General features: G+C 36.7%; 1 protein-coding gene across 1 annotated transcript in view; it reads right to left on the bottom strand.

The window, feature by feature from the left end:
- The window catches only part of cntn3b (contactin 3b), an 80,992-nt gene that overhangs the window by 18,345 nt on the left and 41,099 nt on the right, over positions 1-21,548 (bottom strand). The window contains 11 exon segments of the mRNA XM_046856155.1: positions 470-628; positions 3,681-3,798; positions 8,383-8,558; positions 11,762-11,889; positions 12,317-12,467; positions 13,344-13,473; positions 15,024-15,106; positions 15,109-15,159; positions 17,206-17,390; positions 18,040-18,142; positions 18,574-18,777. Of these exon segments, the coding sequence (XP_046712111.1) occupies positions 470-628; positions 3,681-3,798; positions 8,383-8,558; positions 11,762-11,889; positions 12,317-12,467; positions 13,344-13,473; positions 15,024-15,106; positions 15,109-15,159; positions 17,206-17,390; positions 18,040-18,142; positions 18,574-18,777 (1,488 nt within the window).

Raw genomic sequence — 21,548 nt, 5'->3', positions numbered from 1 at the left:
TTTATTTGTATAGCATTTTTACCAATGGATATTGTGACAAAATAGCCTTAAAGATATTCTGGATATTAATTTTACAAATGTATTCCTAATGGGTAAGCCAGAGGTGAAAGTGGTAAGGAAAATATTTGAGATGACATGAGGAAGAAACCTTGAGAGGAGTCAGATTCAAATCCCAGGAGATTAGCATTTCCAGAAATACATAAAATAGCCCATTTGGTGCCAACAATTAACTTTTTGAATGTTTTTATGCATTTGGCTGCCACATGATTCAAATATTGATTGAGTAATTTTTTTTTTTTTTTACGTTATTGTTCCTCAAGTCAGTCCAGAATGCCCTAAAATTTGATAGAGGGAATCCATATGTTTTCATTTTTGTTATTATTACTGTTAGGAAGGAATGTCTTCTGCACCTATGTCCTACAGTACCTTCATATCAAAACCTCACTATTTCATGGAGAGGATATATTACCTGTGTCCACAGCCTGCCAGCCCACAGTGAAGGGTGTTCTGGCCTGGATGACATAGCCAGTGATGGGGCTGCTATTGTCTCTGCCAGGGCTCCATGAAAGCTGCGCTGTGCTGTCTGTAATCTCCTCCACCATCACGCTGTCTGGAGGACCGGGTGGACCTGACAAACACAACAGCTGAGTGTGAGGAGGATGCTGGATCAGCTTCTATAAATGCTCCAATCAATTGAATGTTATGTGGTAGCAAAGCTGATACTAGCCTGGAGCTTATACAAACAACTGGGGGCAAGAACATATGCGGAAAGAATGTACATTCGTGCAAATGTAAATTTGGGCTTGTGTGGGAGGCGTGTGTATAAAATGCCAGTTTTTCTATGTATACTCTCAGATAATGGCCATTTCTACACCAGACTGCCTATTTCTATGCCATTTAAATTCTTTTATTTTCCCCATGTACTAGTCATTCTGTCACTTGATCATACCATTCAGCTGATGCAGACATTTTAATTATTAAAGATATCCTCCATGACAAACAATTTCATTTTTAAACAACTAAAACAATTACCACAATATACTGTATAGTGGTCAGGTATACCAGTATGAGTCACTAGACTCATACTGGTAGCGGTTGAAAATGTACACAAGATAAACACCTCCACCAATGTATGCATTTACTTAAGGCTGCAACAACTAATCGATAAAATCGTAATAATCAATAATGAAATTAGTTGTCAGCAAATACCGTTACCAATTAGTTGGCTGCACTAGTTAAGAGTTAGCATGACTGTAAGAAAACACAGACATTTGCAAAATGACAAACAGAACAGGGTTTTTCTTACAGCAGGAGAAAGTGTGCGTCTCAAGTCATCCAAGTCATGGAAGCATTTTATATTATACGCAGTAAAAGAGACTGTAACCTGCAAGCTGTTGCAAAGCGGAGCTTGTGTGGCATGGAAGTACTACAGTGATGCACAAGCACATGCAAAAAAGAAAAGCACACTGGTGTCACGGATAAAGGCGAACCATCAGCACGGTAAGCAAAAAACTGTATAATTGTGTAAACTGTTTGTTTGCTAACTTCAGGACAGTCGCACTGGATCTGTTCTGTCGTGACTCGCAAGCATTAGATTCTGCAATCACCTCGCGAGTGACATAGTGACGGATTCGTTTAAAACGGTGCAAACAAACACTAAATCTAAAGGCAACAAATAACAGCAGCAGTAAACGATAACATTTTTAGTCTCTGTTGCGGTTTTCAGAGAATGCTTTTGCATTTGTATACCAATGCATATTTTTTCCTTTTTTTTTAATTTTTATCAAGCCTGTTCATTTGCTGCGTTTCTGCGATCCATTCTCTTTTTATAGCAACATTCAATTAATCTGTTTTCAAATGTGATTTACTGCGGCTCTACTGAATTCAAATGCTTTGTTTTCAATATTTGTATATTTAATTTACGCATATCATTTAATTATTCAACAAAATTAGATTAATTATATATTGAAGAAGCTTATATCTTCAAAACGTCTGTGTCAACTTGCCATCTGCAATTATTATTAAAAACAATAAAAATGATGATTTACACAAATTGCTTCACCTTGCATACTCAAATGCTGTTTTTGTTTTTATTTTTATTTTTTTACAGAAAGAAACAACCCAGTATGAATGAACTTGTTCAAAGGAGAAATCCCCTATGCACTCCTCAACAAGCAGCCACTATAAGCTTTAAAATGTCAAAATTAAAGATAGTTAAACTCAATATGTGACTTTTGCATCTTTTTAAGTATACTATTATACATAAATACCCTGAATTAGGGTTTAATATAGTTATAATTAGTAAAACATCTCATTAAAAATATATATATTTCATTAGATTCATAGAAGGAAAAATAATGATCCGAAATGGTCCCTACACTAACTTTAATACTGTCTTATTACTATAGTGTGCAGCATAGCGTGGCTGGGTTTCTTCAACAGCTGATCATAATATGGTAAAGAGTCTAAGTGTCAGAAATACTTTGAGTATGTTCACTAACTATTAACTTCACCCCTTAATTTCCCTGAGGATCCACCAGTTACATTCCTGACTCCAAAATGACACATTTACTACATTTAATATACAACTACAACTGTAGTTGCTAAATTCATATTTACCTTATAAACTACTCCAAAAAAAATGCTTCACGATGAACAACTGTATAATAAAAGCTGATACAGTATTTTAAGAGGGTTAGTGTGATATTTATATGACTACATGATCTCTACATTATATTACATGAAAACTTACTGAAAACTACATGAACATACAGTATGTACAGACATGTTTAAACAGGAATTAAGTAGGTCTTGCTATTAAGAATAAACATATACAGTAATCCCCTGTTTATCGCGATAAACAAATAAACGCGATAAAAGGGTGCCGCCCTTGTTTAAGCCATAAATCATCCTCCCACACACATTAAACAAACAGAAAACATTCACAAGAATACAGTAATTATATTTGTATTAATACATTTTATGATTTCAACATAAAGCTCCATAAAAACAATTATATATAAGTTTTTAGTTTATTGTGCTATCTGTGAGAGACTGGGAAAATCAGCAAAACAAATTAGTTATGTGGCAAATGCAATTTCACGATAAACCGTAAGCATGAGATTCGAACTGCTATAAAGTGGGATTACTATATATATATATATATATATATATATATATATATATATATATATATATATATATATATATATATTTTTTTTTTTTTTTGTATAAAATATATATATTTTTTATTCTAAGAGAAATGTGCCATGACATGTTTCGTATGAGCATTGCTAGCAAATGCATTGATATTTGTTATAAAACTTGGTAAATCCCTCAAAAAAAAAAAAGCTTCAACAGTCCTGTTATTTACTATATACTACCCCCTTCTTTTTAAATGCAATATTAATATGTAAAAAATGCAAAAGTCTGTAATAATTTTTGAATTGCATTGATATTGCATGAAATTTATGGGTACATAGGGGTACACTGACCTTCAAAGTTAATTGTCAATTTTTTCAAATGTAAATCAGCCTGGAGAGTATTATAGCACTACCTAATTAAATTTAAGTGCAAATGATTCTCAGGTGACAAGAATTGTATAAAACTAGTGTAAAATAAGATATAGAGCTATAGAGAAACACAGAAATGATTAGTACATATAACAGCTGGATTGTTACCTTCGACAATCAGGACCGCATCCACAGACAAGCTCTCCACATCTGTATCAATAATGCAGACATACTTCCCAGCATGGTTAAGCTGAATATTTCGAATCATGAGGTCCCCAGCAAACTTCTGTGTTCAATAAAAGCATAAAAGAACAGCAGAAATAATGAAAACCCATTGTTAAAATGAAAACAAATCAACTCCTCCTACTCTCTAGTAAGACACCACCATTCCACCACCCTTTCTTCAAAAGGGTTGTTTCAAATTGTTTTCGTAGTGTGCATTCTTGTCTAGCTGAATATCTATCCATTATCACTTTGATGTGCCAGTTAATGTGACATTATCAGACAGAAACAAGCAAATATAAGTAAGAGTAGAATCTTCTTCTTCTTCTTCTTCTTCTTTCAGCTGCTCCTATTAGGGGTTGCCACAGCGGATCATCCGTCTCCATACTACCCTGTTCTCTACCTCTGCCTCTTTCAAACCAACTACATGCAAGTCTTCCTTCACCACATCCATAAACCTTCTCCTTGGCCTTCCTCTTTTCCTCCTTCCTGGAGGCTCATATACCCCTATGTCCCTCCTCTGCTCATGTCCAAACCATCTCAATCGGGCCTCTCTAACTTTGTCCCCAAAACGTCCGACGTGTGCTGTCCCTCTAAAAAACTCGCTTCTCATCTCTAACCCTGCCTGCACTCTGTTCTTCACTTCTCTAACAATAAGTAAGAGTAGAATAAGGGCATCAAATACGGCAGCCTTTTGCCATCTGCTAACAATTTGTGAGCATTGTGTATGTCAATTAGTCAATCTTTAACTTAAGGACAGAAACAATATCATTTAAATGCTAGACTCTTCATCTTCATCTTCATCTGCTGCAGTGTCACACTTAAGGTATGAATATTTGAGGAAAATCTTTAAAAATGAAATGAATAATTGAACATTAATCACAAATGTTACACATATTTTTAAGTTTTTCATAAAAAGTGCTAGGCAATACATTCGGAGGGTAACAATTAATAGATACCCAAACAGGATAGACTAAATCAGGAAATGTGGAGCAGGCTGAGGTCAAAACTCTATTACAACAGAACAATAACAACGACTCACTGTCACACCACACCATAATAAGGCTAGCAATGTGATTGCTAAGAGGTGATTGTCATTATTAATCAGGTGGCTTTGACCGGAAAAATTGGTGCTTAACTGGAGGTCACGTGTTAAGACTGTGAGCTGGGAATCATGTGAGTTGCAGACAGAGGTGTTAAAAATTATGAGAAAAGGGCTGGCACAAGTTATGGACAGAAAGCAAAGTTAGAATTATTTTTCATATTATTTACAAATAATTGTTTGCTTATATGTTCAAAAACTAACACCTTTTCACTCTTTTTTGTAGTGTCTTCCACTGGTGCAAGCATCTCCTCCTTGGAAGATTGTGAGAGATCATGTGTGCAGCAGCATGCATTATAATTATAAACACTTGCTACAACTCTTGTTACAGAATGATAATAACACTACAAGGTGGCATTGCTAAGACAAAAAGTAGTACTTATGAATGATTCCCATACCATGCAGACCATAATAATCATCGTTACTATGATGTAATGGCAAAAATATAAATCAAAAAGGTGCAAACGTGCTTTGTAGCATGTGTATAACTGGCATGCAGTGATGCTTTTAATTGTTTAGTGTTTTTAAAACCACCCTCAACGTTATACTGAAAGTAACTACTCTGTTTGTAACCCAATAAAAAATACCCAGACTAGTTTTTAACCCATTATTCCCTAATTGGTTAAAAGCGATGTGACAGTTGTCACAAGTTTGAACATGTGACTCAGTTTGGTGTTATTGATGTACAGTGTGAGATGGGGAGAAAATGCAATGAATGTAAATAACTGGAATTAAAGCAATTAAAACAATTTAGTAATTGAACTTGAACTGAAAAAGTGTATCTGCTCTCCTCTCTGGGGGTTATATTTAACCTAGGTTAGCCTGTGAGTGTAAAGTATAAAATACATTCATATTAATGTTGTGTCTCTCTGTTATATATTGCTTAGCAGGGATCCCTGAGTAGGAAAGGAAATTGTCTATTTTTCATAAACGTTGTTTATAATGCTAAAGCCCTAAAGTAACATGTTGAATTTTATACATTGGTCTTATAATTTTATAACTGTTAAATTTATTATAACTGTTTTACAGTAAATAAAAAAAGGCCAGGGACATGTAAGAGAGAACAGACAGCTCAGTGACTACAGCCTTCAGGTGTTATTTCCTATCCAGCTCTGTGAGATGCACAAGGGCCCACTAAAACAAACATGCTCTGGCTAATTGGCAAGACACTAATTATTCCATAATTATATGAGCAGGGGGGGAAAGGCGACGATACGCACATAACGAGGGCTCACATTGTTCCAAATAAAACGCAAAGCACATGAACACCATAGGGAATAAATAGCTTGTGAAAAATGGGAGGCTGCGTGGGTATCTATAACCCTCTTTTATCAAAGATTGATGTCACACCAGCATGACATATAAAACAGTGCTGCATATTTCACAATGCAGAAAAAAAAATCGAAATCGACTCTGCTGCACGCTAGTACAGAATAATTGAATTTGATCATATTGAATGGCTGGCTGTGACTGTTGTGTGAAGCACGACTACATCAGCTACAAAACAGCAATTCTGCAGAGGTCAGCCATGTGCAAAAGTAACAATTAATTAAAATAAAAAAGACAGTGGAAAATGAACCAAACACATTCAGCTTATTTGCATTTTAACACATGGGTCATTTTCTTTCATTGTTCACCTAAGAAATAATGAAAAAACAAACAAACAAAAAATAACAGCTGAAAGAGGAAAGAAAGAAAAGGATTTTCTTTGTATGAAGCCTCTGGGAATGCAGCTCACAGGTTTAAAAAAATAAATAAAATGACGTGTGTGAAGGGATGATTCGCTCAAGGGTAATCCGGGTTACCTACTGCACACAAGTAACAGAACATTTCCTCTGCTTTTGGAGAATCCTCCCTGTCCCAGTGCACACGCACACACCAGCTTCATGCAGTGGTGCACGAAGGCCCTGTGTGTTTGTGTATGTGTGTGTTGCCGTTAACAGGTTTCCCCATCTGTGACAAGCTCCAGTTTCAAACAAAAAAAATGTCTCAGTCTCAGAGAATGCCAGGCAGCTGGCAATGAGGAGTGACATTAAAATTTCAGCTTTGCCACTCGGACAGGGAGAAGGCACTGTTCAATTATGCTAAAGTTAAGAAGTGGTAATCTCAAAAAGCATGAGACAGGCCAAATCACAAAAAAAAAAAGTCGGTGTAAGTCATTGACATCTGCAACTGATCAGTTGATCTCATCATGTGAATAAGCACCCTAACAAAATTTCTTTTCTTTCCTTTGTTTATTTTTGCAAAGGAAAATGTGAAAAAAAATGTGTAACTAGACACATAATCAGTTCCATTCATTACTGTTTTTTTTTTTTTGCCTTTTCAAACTATTTGTACCAAAAAAAGTTCTTTATTAAAAAACAGAACATGTTAAATATAAAAGCCTGGTGTCTTATCAGGCAATTCAAGGCAGGATTTCAAATCATCATTGCCTTTGTTTCATGCCAGCAAACTCATTATGAAATTATTTCAGGACTCGGGCTACATAAATAGGTATGCAAATTCAATTACAGCAAAGCCTGATGATAAGGAATGTGCTCCCTTGAGGGGCAAAATTTAGAAGTTGTGCGGAAAGGAAAGTCGGGGGTAAAAAGCATTAATATGGCCCCTTTCCTTTTCTGAAAATTGTACTACAATGACTGTTCCCAATCATGTTTGTTAATTTATATTCAATGTAGGTCATTAATTGAGTGACCCAGAACAAGTGAAGTGAAACCATCTGCAATGTTCATGTTCAGGGAGAGGAATAATGAGAGGGCTTTTTGCATGTGACAGTGTGATACATTATACAGGAAAATCTCGGATGTAACATCCGAATGTGTTTATGTTCAACACAAATACTAACCTGAAACAGTACTAAAACCAAATAATTTCTTGTAGGTGGAAGTATGCAGTATAGAACTGGGGGTACACTAATTGTTGTGAAATATTATTCACTGTTACCTGTGTTGACATAATTGTGTGATATATTACTTTCTATTATCTCATTTACAAAATATAATTTTTTATTATCTTTCCAGAAGAAAAAGTCATTTTTATTACCTTATCCCCCAAAATATAATTTTTTTATTACTTTATTTCAAAAATATTATTTTTTATTACCTTATCCAGAAAGTATTATTTTTTTATTACCTTATACCGAAAATATTACTTTTTATGACCGTATCCAGAAAAAATATATTTTTTTATTATCTTATCCAGCTGGTGTGGGTGCAGCTTTTCATTCCACCCCACCCGAAGCCACCCTTGAAAGTCTAGTAAAGCCAAGATGAACTGATTAAGGAGGAGGAATCGGTTTGCTCACTTGGAAAAAAGAACTTGAACACACAGCGTCTCTCTCGCAGATAAGATTAGACAGCCCTGCATTACATGAACTACCAAAGATAAAAATATTTACTTAGTTGTTTAAGAAATTAATTTCCATGCACATTACATAATATGACATTTCAGGAATCTCAAACAAAGTGGTGCAGTTGGCCAAACTGTTGATACTGGGCAGAATAACACAGTACTATCTGCCAGGAAAGAGTGTTGATTTTTACTCACTCCGCCGACTCTCTCAAAGTGCTCCGAGTCATGCTCGAAGTCGATAAGCTGGCCATTAAAGGCCCAGGAGAAGCTCACGTCCAGCGCCGGATCCACGGTTACCTGGCAGGGCAACACGATGCTCTCGCCCACCATAATCTCCATGCTGCTGGGCCCTTGTGTGATCCTGCTCGGCTCTGCACAGCACAACACAATCATCTAAACAGCTTTATACAACTCTTACTTCCAGCATGATATTTTCATATATACACTATGACAAAATATGCAAGACAAAATTGGGACGCTGCACAATTACACAGCATGCATTAAAATGTGTGCTGACAGCAGTGTTCAGATTTTAACATGAGGGGCATTTAATATAAATATTAATATAGCTTTAGAAATTTATTAAGATTGATAAAAAAAAAAAAAAAACTTATAGCAAAATCTAGATTTGGAAAAGACAAATATGTTTATTCTTCAATTTTGGTACACACAAATCTTTCATTAATTCAGGCAGTGTCTGTAAATCATTAATCTCTATGTATGGCTAAAAAAAAGACACAAAAAAAGTATGGATCCAGCGGGGAATACAGTGGTGAACAAATATGTCGATCTAAATATATTAAGCAAAATCCACAAATTAGTAAAAAGTAAAGAATACATGCCACAGCTAATGAGTAAATGTGTACAATAAAACCCCGTTGTATGAGCATAATTCGTTCTTGAAAATTGCTCATAGGTCCATTTGCTCGTACGTTCAAACTAATTTTCCCCATAAGAATAAATGTAAAATTGATTTAATCCGTTCCGAGATCTCATTCGATCGCTTATTTCTGCAATTAAAAAGTATTTGTAGCCTATTTTAACAAACAAATACACCGCAAATTACCATAATGTAAACATAATTTAACACCTACTCATGTGATAGTGGTTGATTGCAAGTGTGAGACGTGCATCACGCTCATAACCTCCTCGGTTTCCATGGTAATTCTATTTACTTTCGTTTTCACAGCACCATTACTGATTTTCTTGGGAGACATTTTTCAAGATTTCTAGTGAAATAAAAATATAACACTAAAAAAAGTTAAGTTTTTGCTGCACTGAACAACGAGAGCGACCAAGTGATACGTCATCAACTAAGCGACTGATGCGACCCTCCGTTGAAAACGTGGAACCGGCAGCGTGGGTTTGCTCATGCCTTCAAAATTTGCTCGTAAAACATGGTAAAATTTTGCGAGCGAGGTTGCTCGTATCTCCGTTTGCTCGTACAACAGGGTTTTACTGTATAAGAAAAAATATATAGAGCATATGTTGGAAAAAATTATTGCAAATCCAAGTATTTGTCTGCTTTCTAACTTTAAAGTTATAAAGTCTTTATAAAAAAAATACGATCAGATTTAATGAAACTATAGTGCAATTTTTTTGCTCTGTCTGTCCCAAAAATAATGACAGAAACAAAAGTAAGGTGTTTAAAACCTTTTAAAACCCTGGAGCTTTAAAGCAGCAAAACTATTCTGCATTACCCAAATTAACAGATACACCACTTAATAAACAAAGACAAAATGGAAATTCTAGATTGTGCAAGAAGTACTCGATAAGCTTTATTTGTTTTGAAGTGCAGGGATTTAGTGATTAGATTAATTAAATCAGAAAGGTAAAATATGTGAGATTACTGTAGCAGAAAGCTACTTCACATGTACTACCTGTCTTATTTACCCATGCAGCTTGGGTGGATTATTTATATATTTATTTATTTACATGAATTTTGTATTTATGAATTTTATTGATTAAACTGGTCTATAATTGCAAACAGTTTTAGCTTATTTTACTCTATGGTGACTAAAGTGGGGTTTAATAGAGGAGATTGCATTGATTGGGGTGACTCAAGTGTTTGGAAAGCAGTGGACTGTGGAAATCTTCAGAGGGGAAGGTCATGCTGATTAAATTATAGCAAATTAAAGATGGTCAGTTTCTGGTGCATATAAAAGAAAAAATCTGAAATAAAGGGTGGCAACTGAAGCCTTTGACCTAACTAAATAGTCAAGCACAGGGTTAGTTTATACCCACATACACACCAACATACAATGGTTGTTACTTTTTACTTGAACAACAAAACCTCCAATTAACTGCATATTCTTAATAACTTAATAGACGAAATGAAGTAAAAAATTAAATAAATAAAATATACACTTGATCCACCATGCAGTTTAATGAGGAAATAGCAGATTAGCAGTTAATAAGCACACCAATCAAGATGACATTAATGGCACAATTATAGTGCTATTAGGGGTGCATATAGAAAGGAAACAGTCTGGGATTTGAACATTACTCAGCCTCTCTACGAATATGAGTGTGCTGTGACCCTACATGCACAGTTCAACCGAAAATGAAATTCACACCCTTAGTAGTCATTCAGCCAAGACATGCATTGGTTTTAATTCTTTAGCTAGTTGCCCTTGAGCTACAAAATAAATGTAGCTAGCAAGCAAGAAAAAGGTCTAATTATGGACGAACTGAATGCCTAAATTAGAATGTGCTCACCTCAAAAAAATATTTAATACAGTAAAAACATTTGTGCATACACCATTACATAAACTATAAGCCTGTAGATTGAAGCACGTGTTGGTAAGTATTAAGCCTATGCAAGGAATGCTAGAGTACAGTAGAGTAGAGTGTCAGAGTACACACTGATAAGCCACACCCTCGTTCACACTAAGAGAAATTTGTTCCATCGTACTGCAGAAATTATAAAACTAAGAACCATACGCATTAATCTAATGTCCAATTTATTACCAAAGCAAGTCTCAACTCAAAAATTTGGCTCTCAAATGGGAACTATAAGATTCCCTTTCTCGACTTATCGCTGTGTAAGCAGAGTAAACGGAAATCTTTGTCAAGCTTATTATAAAAATAAATAAATAAATAAATAAAAAAATCACCCGCCCAACACCCCCCCCTAAAAAACAGAGAAACAAGGAGATTGCCAATGGTAGATAACGTCTGCTAAAATTTGATAAGCAGGATATGAATGACTACATAGTCTGTAGGCAGACACAAGTGGATAGAAGTTTTTTGTTATTTTTTTTTTTATATCGGAAATATCAGTAATATAAGCCATCCCTTATCACCAGCTCTCATACTTTTTACTGCAACCGAGGAGACTTTCTCATTAAGTGGATTATAATGGAAAACAGGCAGCCTCACATCCCTCTGAACATGCCACTTGAAAAACAAGAAAAGGACACCACCCATGCATAAATAATGAAGAATGAGTAACTGTCACCAGGAGATTAACAAAGCCAACAACAACAATTCTTTTTTTTTTTTAATACTTCAAATCACAAACTTAAAAAAACAGGAACTATTGTGAAAAGCGTGACATTTGGGAACGACTCACCCGTGATCAGCAGGCGCCCTGCAGTACTTGCACTGCCAAACTGGTTCCTGGCAATGCACGTGTAAATGCCCCCATCTTGCTTAGTCACATTGGCAATCTTTAATGTTCCATTGGGAAAGACAGAGAATCTAAAAGAAATGGCAATAGCCAGTCATTAAATACACTATAATACTGTACACATATGTACACACATTTGCTTTTTGCATATTACTTTTGGTTATTTTCTTCTATTTATTGTAAAATAAGCATCGCAAATATATAGATATAAGATAATAGACAAAAGTAATGTAAGGCAAGGAAATTATTTTTTAAACTGCTGGTCATGCAGCAACACGGTGCAATATAAATTTAAAAGATAGGCAGTTGCCACTGAGAGTATGAGAGTGAGAGTATGCCATCTCTCACAGCCAGAGAGCATAGCCAATTATGTTCCCTTGACTCCTGGTCACAGATGGCTGTGGCATCTTTGGGATTCAAACAGGCAATCTCCAGATGATAGGGTGACGTGGTTCCGCTGCCATTTGGAAGCCTTTTCTTTTACCCCTTATAGTTTACCTTTCATTTTTCTGGATCATCTCACTCCCTCTCTTCCACAAGCTGATGGCTTTGGGTGAAGCTTGCGGTCTGCAATCTAAAGTCACTTCACTTCCAGCAAGAACTTTTAACACGCTCCTCAGAGGACTCTCCGAAAAACTGGGTGGTGACGCTGCACAGGAAAAAGAGACTTCAAACTGCAGAAAATGCATATTGCCATGTTGGGAGAATAAAATAAAAACAGTTTAAAGCAGCAAATTAATATCCAACAGCCTCCGGCAAAAACGGGATCTCTGTCTTCTAGAAATTCAAAGATTTAACATAAACGAAGCCACTGACTTACAGAAGCTTCTCCTGAATCTTTGTTGTATTTGAGTGATGACCTAGCTGTCTTGTATCAGTCATCATAACATGCAATGTAGGATTTAGTTGCACTGGAAAATGCGCTGATCGATATTCAATGATTTACGCACAAGAACTCCAGAAAGAAAAAAACTACTGCACAAAGCTGGTCAAAGAGACCAAATCAATAGGAGGCAAAAAGTGATGTTGGAAAGGAAACACTCGAATAACGTCACTGAAGACTTGAGCGTCAGTTTGGTATGTTGTGGCTTGTATTGGAGAAATGTAGAGGAGATGCAGGAAATAAAATATTTTGAGTCGGTGAAAAGATTTGTGGGTATTAAAGTTGATATTTGTCAACTCAAAAAACCTGAACTTTAATTTCTTTCCTGATTTCTCCAGCAGCATGCTAGCCAGTAACAAACTTGTAGCAGTTTTTAAAACTGAGGTATAAGATATAAGGTAATCAGGTATAAGGTAAGATATTTGATAAGGATCTTACAAAGCCTTACAAAACTGATAGATCACAGAGATCCTGAATGTGACTGAAATCTAATAGATATTTGAATGAAAATCCAAATGAAATCAAAGCATGTTTTAGTTGCCATTAATACAATGACATGCTTAATCACTATGAATGACAATTCAGTTAGTATTTCAATACAGTGAGATTTAGTCTAATTTCTTTTAGCAGACCGGAACTTACCTAGCACCAAAAGTTCAGCGCTGGCATAAATGATTCCGTGCTTGTTCTCTGCCACACACTGATACATTCCTCCATCAGACAGGGTCAGTGAGGAGATGCTGAGAGCGCCGTTTTCTATGAGCACCCGGCCCTGTAGGGAACACACATGAACAAATGCACACATAAAAAGTGTACATGTATGTCATATGTTGTCTACAAACAGTATAATACTGAAAAACAGCATCAGTATCAATATGAATTAGGTTAATGTTTTGAGAATAAATCTAATAAAATAAAATACTCAAAGATTCTTCTGTTTTAGTATTAAAAAATGTTTGTAACAAAACTGGGTGTAGTTATTGCTGCTGACGTCAAAAGAAAAATATAGAGAAAAAATAAAGTGAGATACTCTATAATTATAGTTCCACTCAAATCTTATATAGATATTTAGACTATAGCCTAAGCTTGATTTTGGTTTATAGAGCCATGTTGGATTCAAGGTGGACGTGGGGGCCTAGGGGGAACAAAAAATGCTGACACTCAGCTTTGAAGGACAGAAAAGCAGTGTTGACAATAGCTGTGGCCCACTTATAAGCAATTCATCTTACTATGAGCGATCGGTCAGAAAGTGATAGGGATTGGTCAAAAAAGTATCGAACTACAGGAGAGGCTAATGGCAGGGCTGAGCTTTAAGCCCATTAGGCATTGTAAAAACCAGGGGTCAGCACAATACAAGCATGAAAGAAAGAGAAAGACAGAGAGAGAAAGAGAGAGAGAGAGGGAGAGGGAGAGAGAGAGAGAGAGAGAGAGAGAGAGAGAGAGAGAGAGAGACATGGAGTAAGATAGAGGATAAACATTGAGATAATTCCCAGTTTAAATACAGACTAAAATACAAATATATACAGACCCAGTCCAAATACAGGACAAATACTTTCAGTTTGTCACCATCTTTACATTATGATAAAGGCTCATGGGGACCAAAAAAAAAAACCCCAAAAACCCAAAACATTTTATAACATTTACTAATAGATATTTGTGAAAAATACAGTAGTCTGTGTGACTAGAGTGAAAATAAATATGCTTGTGTTCATTCATACAATATATCATATGTTTCAAGTAAAATCTTGGAACAAATCAATAAAAAATAGCTAAATGTTCCAATATTTTACTGAGTTTAGGTTATCATTAGTGCAGGGCTTAACGTGTTCTTACTATATTTTCAGGAGCATCTGACCTGAAACTTTCTCCTACTGTATAAAGCCTGACTATACTAAATTGCCCCTGGGAATGAATGAGAGTATAAATGGATGTGCGTGATGTACATACACCATCCATGGTGCATTCCCCTCCTCATCCCCACAGCTCTAAGGAAAGACTTTTGGATCCATTAATGAATACGAGAATTGATGTGTGCAATAATAAAGTTGACATAAATAAATGTATGAGCTATTAGGAAAGTAGTCTAGACACTCTGAATGATCGCTGGACATCAGATTCTCCTAATAGCTATTTCCCATTATGTTTCTCTTAGTTCATTTATCCCATTTTGTTTCATTGCTTTTCTCACAGCAGTCATTTTTCATTCTTTTTTTACGTGGGCCATGGAATTTTTGCAATTATGAAACCAGTTGTTTCTGCTGACCTTGAAAACACTTAGAATTAAACTCATAGTTTGCTTTACCCTTAGCAGATGCACTGTACCTCAGACATAAGCGTTTCTCCATTTTTCAGCCAGTTGTAAGAGGGTTTGGGCTTCCCATTGGCTTTGCACTCCCAAATAAGTTCTCCTCGATAGACAAGGCTGTGGCCGTCATGGTCTGCAGCCAATGAGGCTTGGCTGCAAAAAGACAAATGCAGGTTGGTGAAAAACTAATGGGTCTTGGCAAAATATTTGCCTCCACCTGGCAGAAAGTCTTAACAACAAATCAGGCAAGAATTACACAAATGCACTCCTGAGAGCCCCTGTGTCACCATTTCCACAGACATTTTTCCTGCTGTTTGGGACTGACAAACTAGAAACAGAGAAATTCACATATTCAGTCTTCTCATACACAAAGGTAAACTTATGATGTTTGATATTTAATGTAAAATTAACACTCAAAAGTAAATACATGTCTGGATGAACAAAATCATTCCAAAAATATTTCGTTTTTCTTGAAAGATTATTCGTTATTTGTTTAGCTGCCGGGTTCGATTCCTGGTCAGGGAACCATCCCCAGCCACTCTCAGTGCCGGTCCCAAGCCCGGATAAATGGGGAGGGTTGCGTTAGGAAGGGCATCCAGCGTAAAAACATGTGCCAAATCAAACGTGCGGAGGATCCGCTGTGGCGACCCCTAACGGGAGAAGCCGAAAGAAAGTTTAGCTGCCATACCTAATACAGCACATAAAGTGGCTGATGACATGGGACCAAGACTGATAAGACAGCAAGAGACATTATAAAATGTTTTTGCTAATTTCCTGATCAGCAATTTGTTATTAAGAGCCTTAACAGCTTTCACCCAAAAGTGAATATATACATTCATTTGCTTTTTTCCCCCTCAAACTGGAGTCTTTAATTAATTTTGACCATGTGAATAGTATGAATTCAGTTCTGAATATTCACTCACAATTAGAAGTCCTTTATTTTCTCTGTCATTTTTCTCAAGAAAATTTTCAAACCTATGACTTTTTACTGCAGTCCCATGCTATACAGTAAGGGGAAAAAAAACATTATCTGCATAAAAGCCCCAATAAAAGAAAACAAGGACTTCCCCTAGGTGGTCTCTTTCTTCACCATTCAATGCTACGGAGTTTTCACTTCCAAATGGATATTTTCCAGCAGTGTGGGATTGGAATCGGAATAATAATAATAATAAAAAATAAAAAATCCCACAATAGCTGCTCATTTCACAGAAGCATAATGGCTATGAATTGGGCTATTGAAATGAAATCCCCCCCCTCTCCAGACAGAATGACAATTCTATCAGACCAAAGGCACGCTCTGTCCTTTCAGCACACAAATAAATCCTCTGACCTCGTTCTGCAGCCTTATTATCCGGGTGCCTGGCAGACGCCCTGCGGTGCCTGTGTACCGACTGTGAGTTCAATTAATGCTGGAGGTATAATTGCATTTTAAAAATAATCTCCTATTTTGAAGAACCTGAATAAGCCCCAAAATTCCCTTATGATTTCTTCTTATTAGCATCTCACTTTGGAAGCAGTAAATAGACAAAATACATGTCAGACTTGCACTTTCTCTGGGTGTATGACATCCAATTAGATTAACAGTTAGTTATTAGTTGGTGTAAGTTAAGCAATTAGACTAATAGAGGTTATTAGATGTTATTAAGAATGGGCAAAGATGCAGTCACTTTTCCCCCTTGAGTATTGCACTACGTTGTTGCTAATGCTAAGTCTAAAGATTTAGAAGGACATGTCATTGATGTCCTAATCCATGACAGCATCATTACAACTGCATCATGTGTGTCATGCAACATCATAGCTAGTATTTGAGTCTCGAAGTCATTTGACAGACTTGATATGACATGACCTTGCTCTAAGTTATAACCCAGATGGCTCTGTAGGGGTAACACTCATCACATTCAGACCTATGCATCATAATGCAAGTGGAAGCTTGTCATAACATGCCATTGTGCATGAGTAGGAAAAAGCGCCAAAAGAAAAGTTTTTGTCTGCTACTTTTTTGGCTTAAGGCTAAAAGAAACCTTGAGCAAAAAATACTAAATAACTCAAATGCAAATGTCATCCAAGTGTAGAAAGGCTTATTAAACACAGCACTGCAGTTGCCCCCCTGCTTGAGTACCCATGATTTCCTAAACACAAAACATGGTAAATGTATTGTTACTCATAAACTCTTTTCTTCAAGTTACAACAATTCTTTACCATGAAAAGAGAGACGACCTTTTGCTGCATTCTTTCCTCGACTGTTCTCTGCCACACACTCGTATGTTCCTGTGTCCTCCTGCTGGAATCTGGGTATTTCCAGAATAGCATTGGAGTTACTCAGCTTGACTTTACTTGGAAATGGCACATCATTGGTTCTTCTCCAGCTGATTTTAGGAACTGGGCTGTGAGAGAGACAGAAAGAACTAATTTGTTTAAAACTGTTTACAGATAGGAACCTGCTGGTGTGTCTCAAGTGGTTCACATGTTTAAATTCCCAATTGTTGTCTTTGAAGATTGTGTCCACTCTTACAGATTCTGCTATAAATCGATCTTGTTTAACACTTGTGACTGTTGTGATATTGCTATTTATTCTCTCAAAGACTGTAATCCCGTCTTCTTTGAAAATATGCTTTTTATCTAGCTAAATGAGCCCCTTTCCTCGTGTCTCCAAAGAAGATGCATCCGGCTAATTTTCTGCACTATTTGAGAGGTAAATCCTTTCTGTTAGTGTGCTGTGAAAAAAGCAGCCATTAACACAAGAATCATCCTGTAACAAAAAAAGAATTATATACACAAAAATATAAATATTTTTAAGAAAATCCTCCTCACAGATGGCTAATTTATTTCGAAAAAGACCTAAAGGAATGATCTTGAATTTCAAAGCTCCTGCAGCAGTGTATAAATAAGGGCTAAAAGTACGTTATCCAGATAGGGATGTGAGCTCCAGATTAACATTACTAGTAGATAACTCACACACACTCTCTCTTTCTCTTTCTCTCTCACTCACACACACACACACACACACACGAACACACACACACTCAAACTCACTTCCCCAGGGCAAAGCACTCTAGTTTCACAGACGATCCTTTCGCAGCAGGCACAGTGTCTGGAAAATGAACTTCTATTTTGGGCTCGTATTCTCCCATTGCACCTGTGATGGGCAAACAACACACAAACACATACATACTGTGTCATATGTCAATGATTTATGACATATGCTCTTTATATTCCTCTTGTTCAAACAACAAGAGGACAATTAGAAAGATAGTGCCGGCAAAGTTAGTCCAGAGAAAATAAATAAACAAATAGAAACACCCAAATGGACTATGAAAGATTTAGATAATTCATGCTATAAACTAGCAACCATCTTAAATGGAAATGTGGCCTCTGTGTGTCATTGTCAGGGCTAGATGTTAGCTTCCCTAAAAGGCAACAGTTCAGCCTTCAAAGGCCTGGCATTTAGAAAAAAAAACATCTTTCAAGCAACCTTTAAAAAAAGACCTTTTTGAAAAGGCATCTTCCTTTAAAATCTTAGATTGTATCCTATTCATATGGATTGACTGGATTGTAGACAGATCTTACCATCGTTTCTCAGCACTAGAGGAGTGGGTGAACTCAGCACTTTATCCTTGGTGATGCTGTTGTTGACGACACACGTATAGTTGCCTACGTCAGACAGTACCACCTTTGCAATATACAGGTTTCCAGTCTCCTGGGACACAAAGAGTCTGCTGTCTTGCTGGACAAAGTTTGGGTACTCATTGAAGACCCAAGCAAATGTAAGTTCTGGGAACAAAAGAGATAGAAATGTAAAGCATAAAGTCTTAAACTGCTAGTGTGTTCAGGTCAATATCACTTTGGAGGAAGAATTAAATCTTAAAATCTGACACGATTTTGAATTTTCGACACCAAATATACAAAAAAAGTTGGCAAAATATATATATATAATTAAAAAAATAAAAAAGTTTACAACTGCATGCTTCACCACCTTTCAATTGCACGTACATCATTGGTTTTTGTGTTTAATAACATTAAAAATTGAAAAAAAATTCAAATAAATTTAAATGTATAAATCTGTATAAAAAGCTATAATGGGAAAAAAATTTCCTCAACACTCAGAGCTGCCCTGTGGTTCTCCTTAGGGCTGGTTGGACATTTTATTATGACTTTTCCCCAAACAGCATGACCAGGTCTAGGTCAGGTGACAAGGCCATTCTATTTTTGACAGGATTTGAGGTGTGTTTGAGGTTGTTTAAAAAAAAAGTCAAATAACTCTCGAGGTTGCTGCCAAACTTTTGATGGACAGTGTGTAATAATTGCAGAGTACCTAAACCTGAATATTAAATGACTGACACCTTTAGACAGGCCATTGTTATTTTTCTGATTGGGACGCATATATACCACACTTCTGCTTTTGCTTTGGGCAGACAGGACTCAGTAAACAGACCAGTTTTTCAGAAGGGACAGGACAAAGGGAGCGAAACAAACTAGATTAAAAGTGCCTCACTGCCATTCTCAGGACACTAGCCTTGGTTCTCTTGGCCTTGTTCACGCCTGGTTGACTCACCTATCCCATCCTCTGAAAAAAGGCAGAGGTGGGAAGGATAGAGAAAACTGTCAAGGCATATTAGTGCATCTGTGCCATCCACAGGAAAAGCAGGGTAAAAAACCCCAAATCAAAGTCAAAACCTGGGAATTTAATTCTTTTGGTAAGTAGACATGACTGATAGATGCATCAAGGTGTGTGGCTTTCTTGTCATTAACTGCAGAATTTGTTCTAAAAAGGGATTTATTCCCATTACTAACAAAGCGAGTGAGTGAGCGAGCAGTCAAAATAGGGCTTACAGAAAGAAAGAAAATAAGCCACTGCTGTGATTATCTTCACTCCAAGTGTTTTACATCGCAAAGACGTGAAAAGATCTTTCAGAAAAACTTATTTAAATAAACGCATAAGTATGCAGGAATGGAAGTGTTTAAGAATGTACACCAGGAAGTCTATTTATATTGGGCAAAAACATAAGATCTGCTAAGCCTTATACTGCAATATCAAATCACTGATTCTAGGGTGCATCACAATTAAATCACAATCCACCTATTGAGAGTCTGCATATTGGCAGAAAAACCCTTTTAGCAGACAAACAGCTGGTGCGACTTTCTCCAAACGGCAGTTTTGTGGACGTATATGTCCAGTGGTCGGGGGCCTGAAAAGGAGGCAGATAGAATGCCTGAAGCACGACTGGTCGTGGGACAGCTGAGGGCACCTTGGAGCCTCGGCCAAGCCTGTACCATGGTGTCCAGCCAAAGAGAGGCTGGGTGAGTAAGCAAGAACTAGAGGGGACAGTGAAACGTCTCTTGAGTTGCAAACAGGTCCACTTGTGCTATGTAAAATCTTCTCCATATTTGTTCCACCACCTCTGGGTGGAGCCTCTATTCCCCAGGCTTCGGCCCTTGCCTCCAAAGTGCGTCCCTTCCTTGATTCAATGGCTTCGGGATGTATAATGCTCTCAGTGAGAGCAGCTTCCTTTGGGCCCAAAGAAGGATCTGTCATGCCACCTTGGTTGATGTAGGAGACCACCAAATTGTTGTCCATTTGGACCAGCACATGATGGCCCCTTAGGTCTGAGAGGAAATGCTTCAATGCGAGAAGCACTGCCAGCATCTCCAGGCAGTTGATGTGCCACGAGAAATGGTTTTCTTACCATAGACCTTGGGCTGAGCGGCCACTCATGACTAATGAACGTTACATGATGACAAGGATGACATGGTCTCTGCTTACCAAGAGACACATACAAACACAGAGTGCTTCCTGAACAAAAAGAAGCTAGCGCTGTCTCCATGGCATGTGCTATTATAGTTTCCTGGTCGTGATGTCACCCCGCCGGTGATGTCGCGCTCGTTGGACTGATTACACACATGATTTAACGTTCCCAAAGCATTGTTGATGTAAAGGTGGTGTGAAGTATTTAAGTAAATGTACTTTGTTACTCTACTTAAGTAATTTTTTCTAGTTTTACTGAGTATAAAAAATAGAAGCAACATTTATTCTCTAATCAAATAAATGTATAATTCAATTGATGTATTTTTACTCCATTAAATTTCACCACTTATATTTTGCACTTTTTATCAGTGCTGCCCTCATTTTTAGTCCAGAAAGAACTAAATTCTGAACATTTTGCCCCTCTCTGAGACTGAGAGCTGCATCAAATCACATTCAGCTCTGAATATAATTTTTTCTTCATCTAAAATTATTTACTGTTATTTTCCTTTTTCATTAAATACTAATGGTTCTTCTACTAAGTGAAAGATACCGTAATTCTATTTGTTAATTTTTTTAAAAATAGTTTTACTACTTTTATTGGTTTCATTCCAGCATGATGAAAAGGCTGTTGTGTTGATCTTGCTTAATGCAGTGTTAAGGTGTACATCTTGATTTGTATTTTAGGAAAAAACCTCACAAATCAACTGTTTTGGGTTTTTCACTATCATATGCCTTTGTGTTGAGGACTAGTGCATTCTTGAGCTTACATTCAATACTGTATGAGTCAAATATTCAAGTA

The sequence above is a fragment of the Silurus meridionalis genome, chromosome 1 (assembly GCF_014805685.1).
Source record: "Silurus meridionalis isolate SWU-2019-XX chromosome 1, ASM1480568v1, whole genome shotgun sequence".
Classification (NCBI taxonomy): Eukaryota; Metazoa; Chordata; class Actinopteri; order Siluriformes; family Siluridae; genus Silurus; species Silurus meridionalis.
This window is presented reverse-complemented; position numbering and strand designations above follow the sequence as displayed.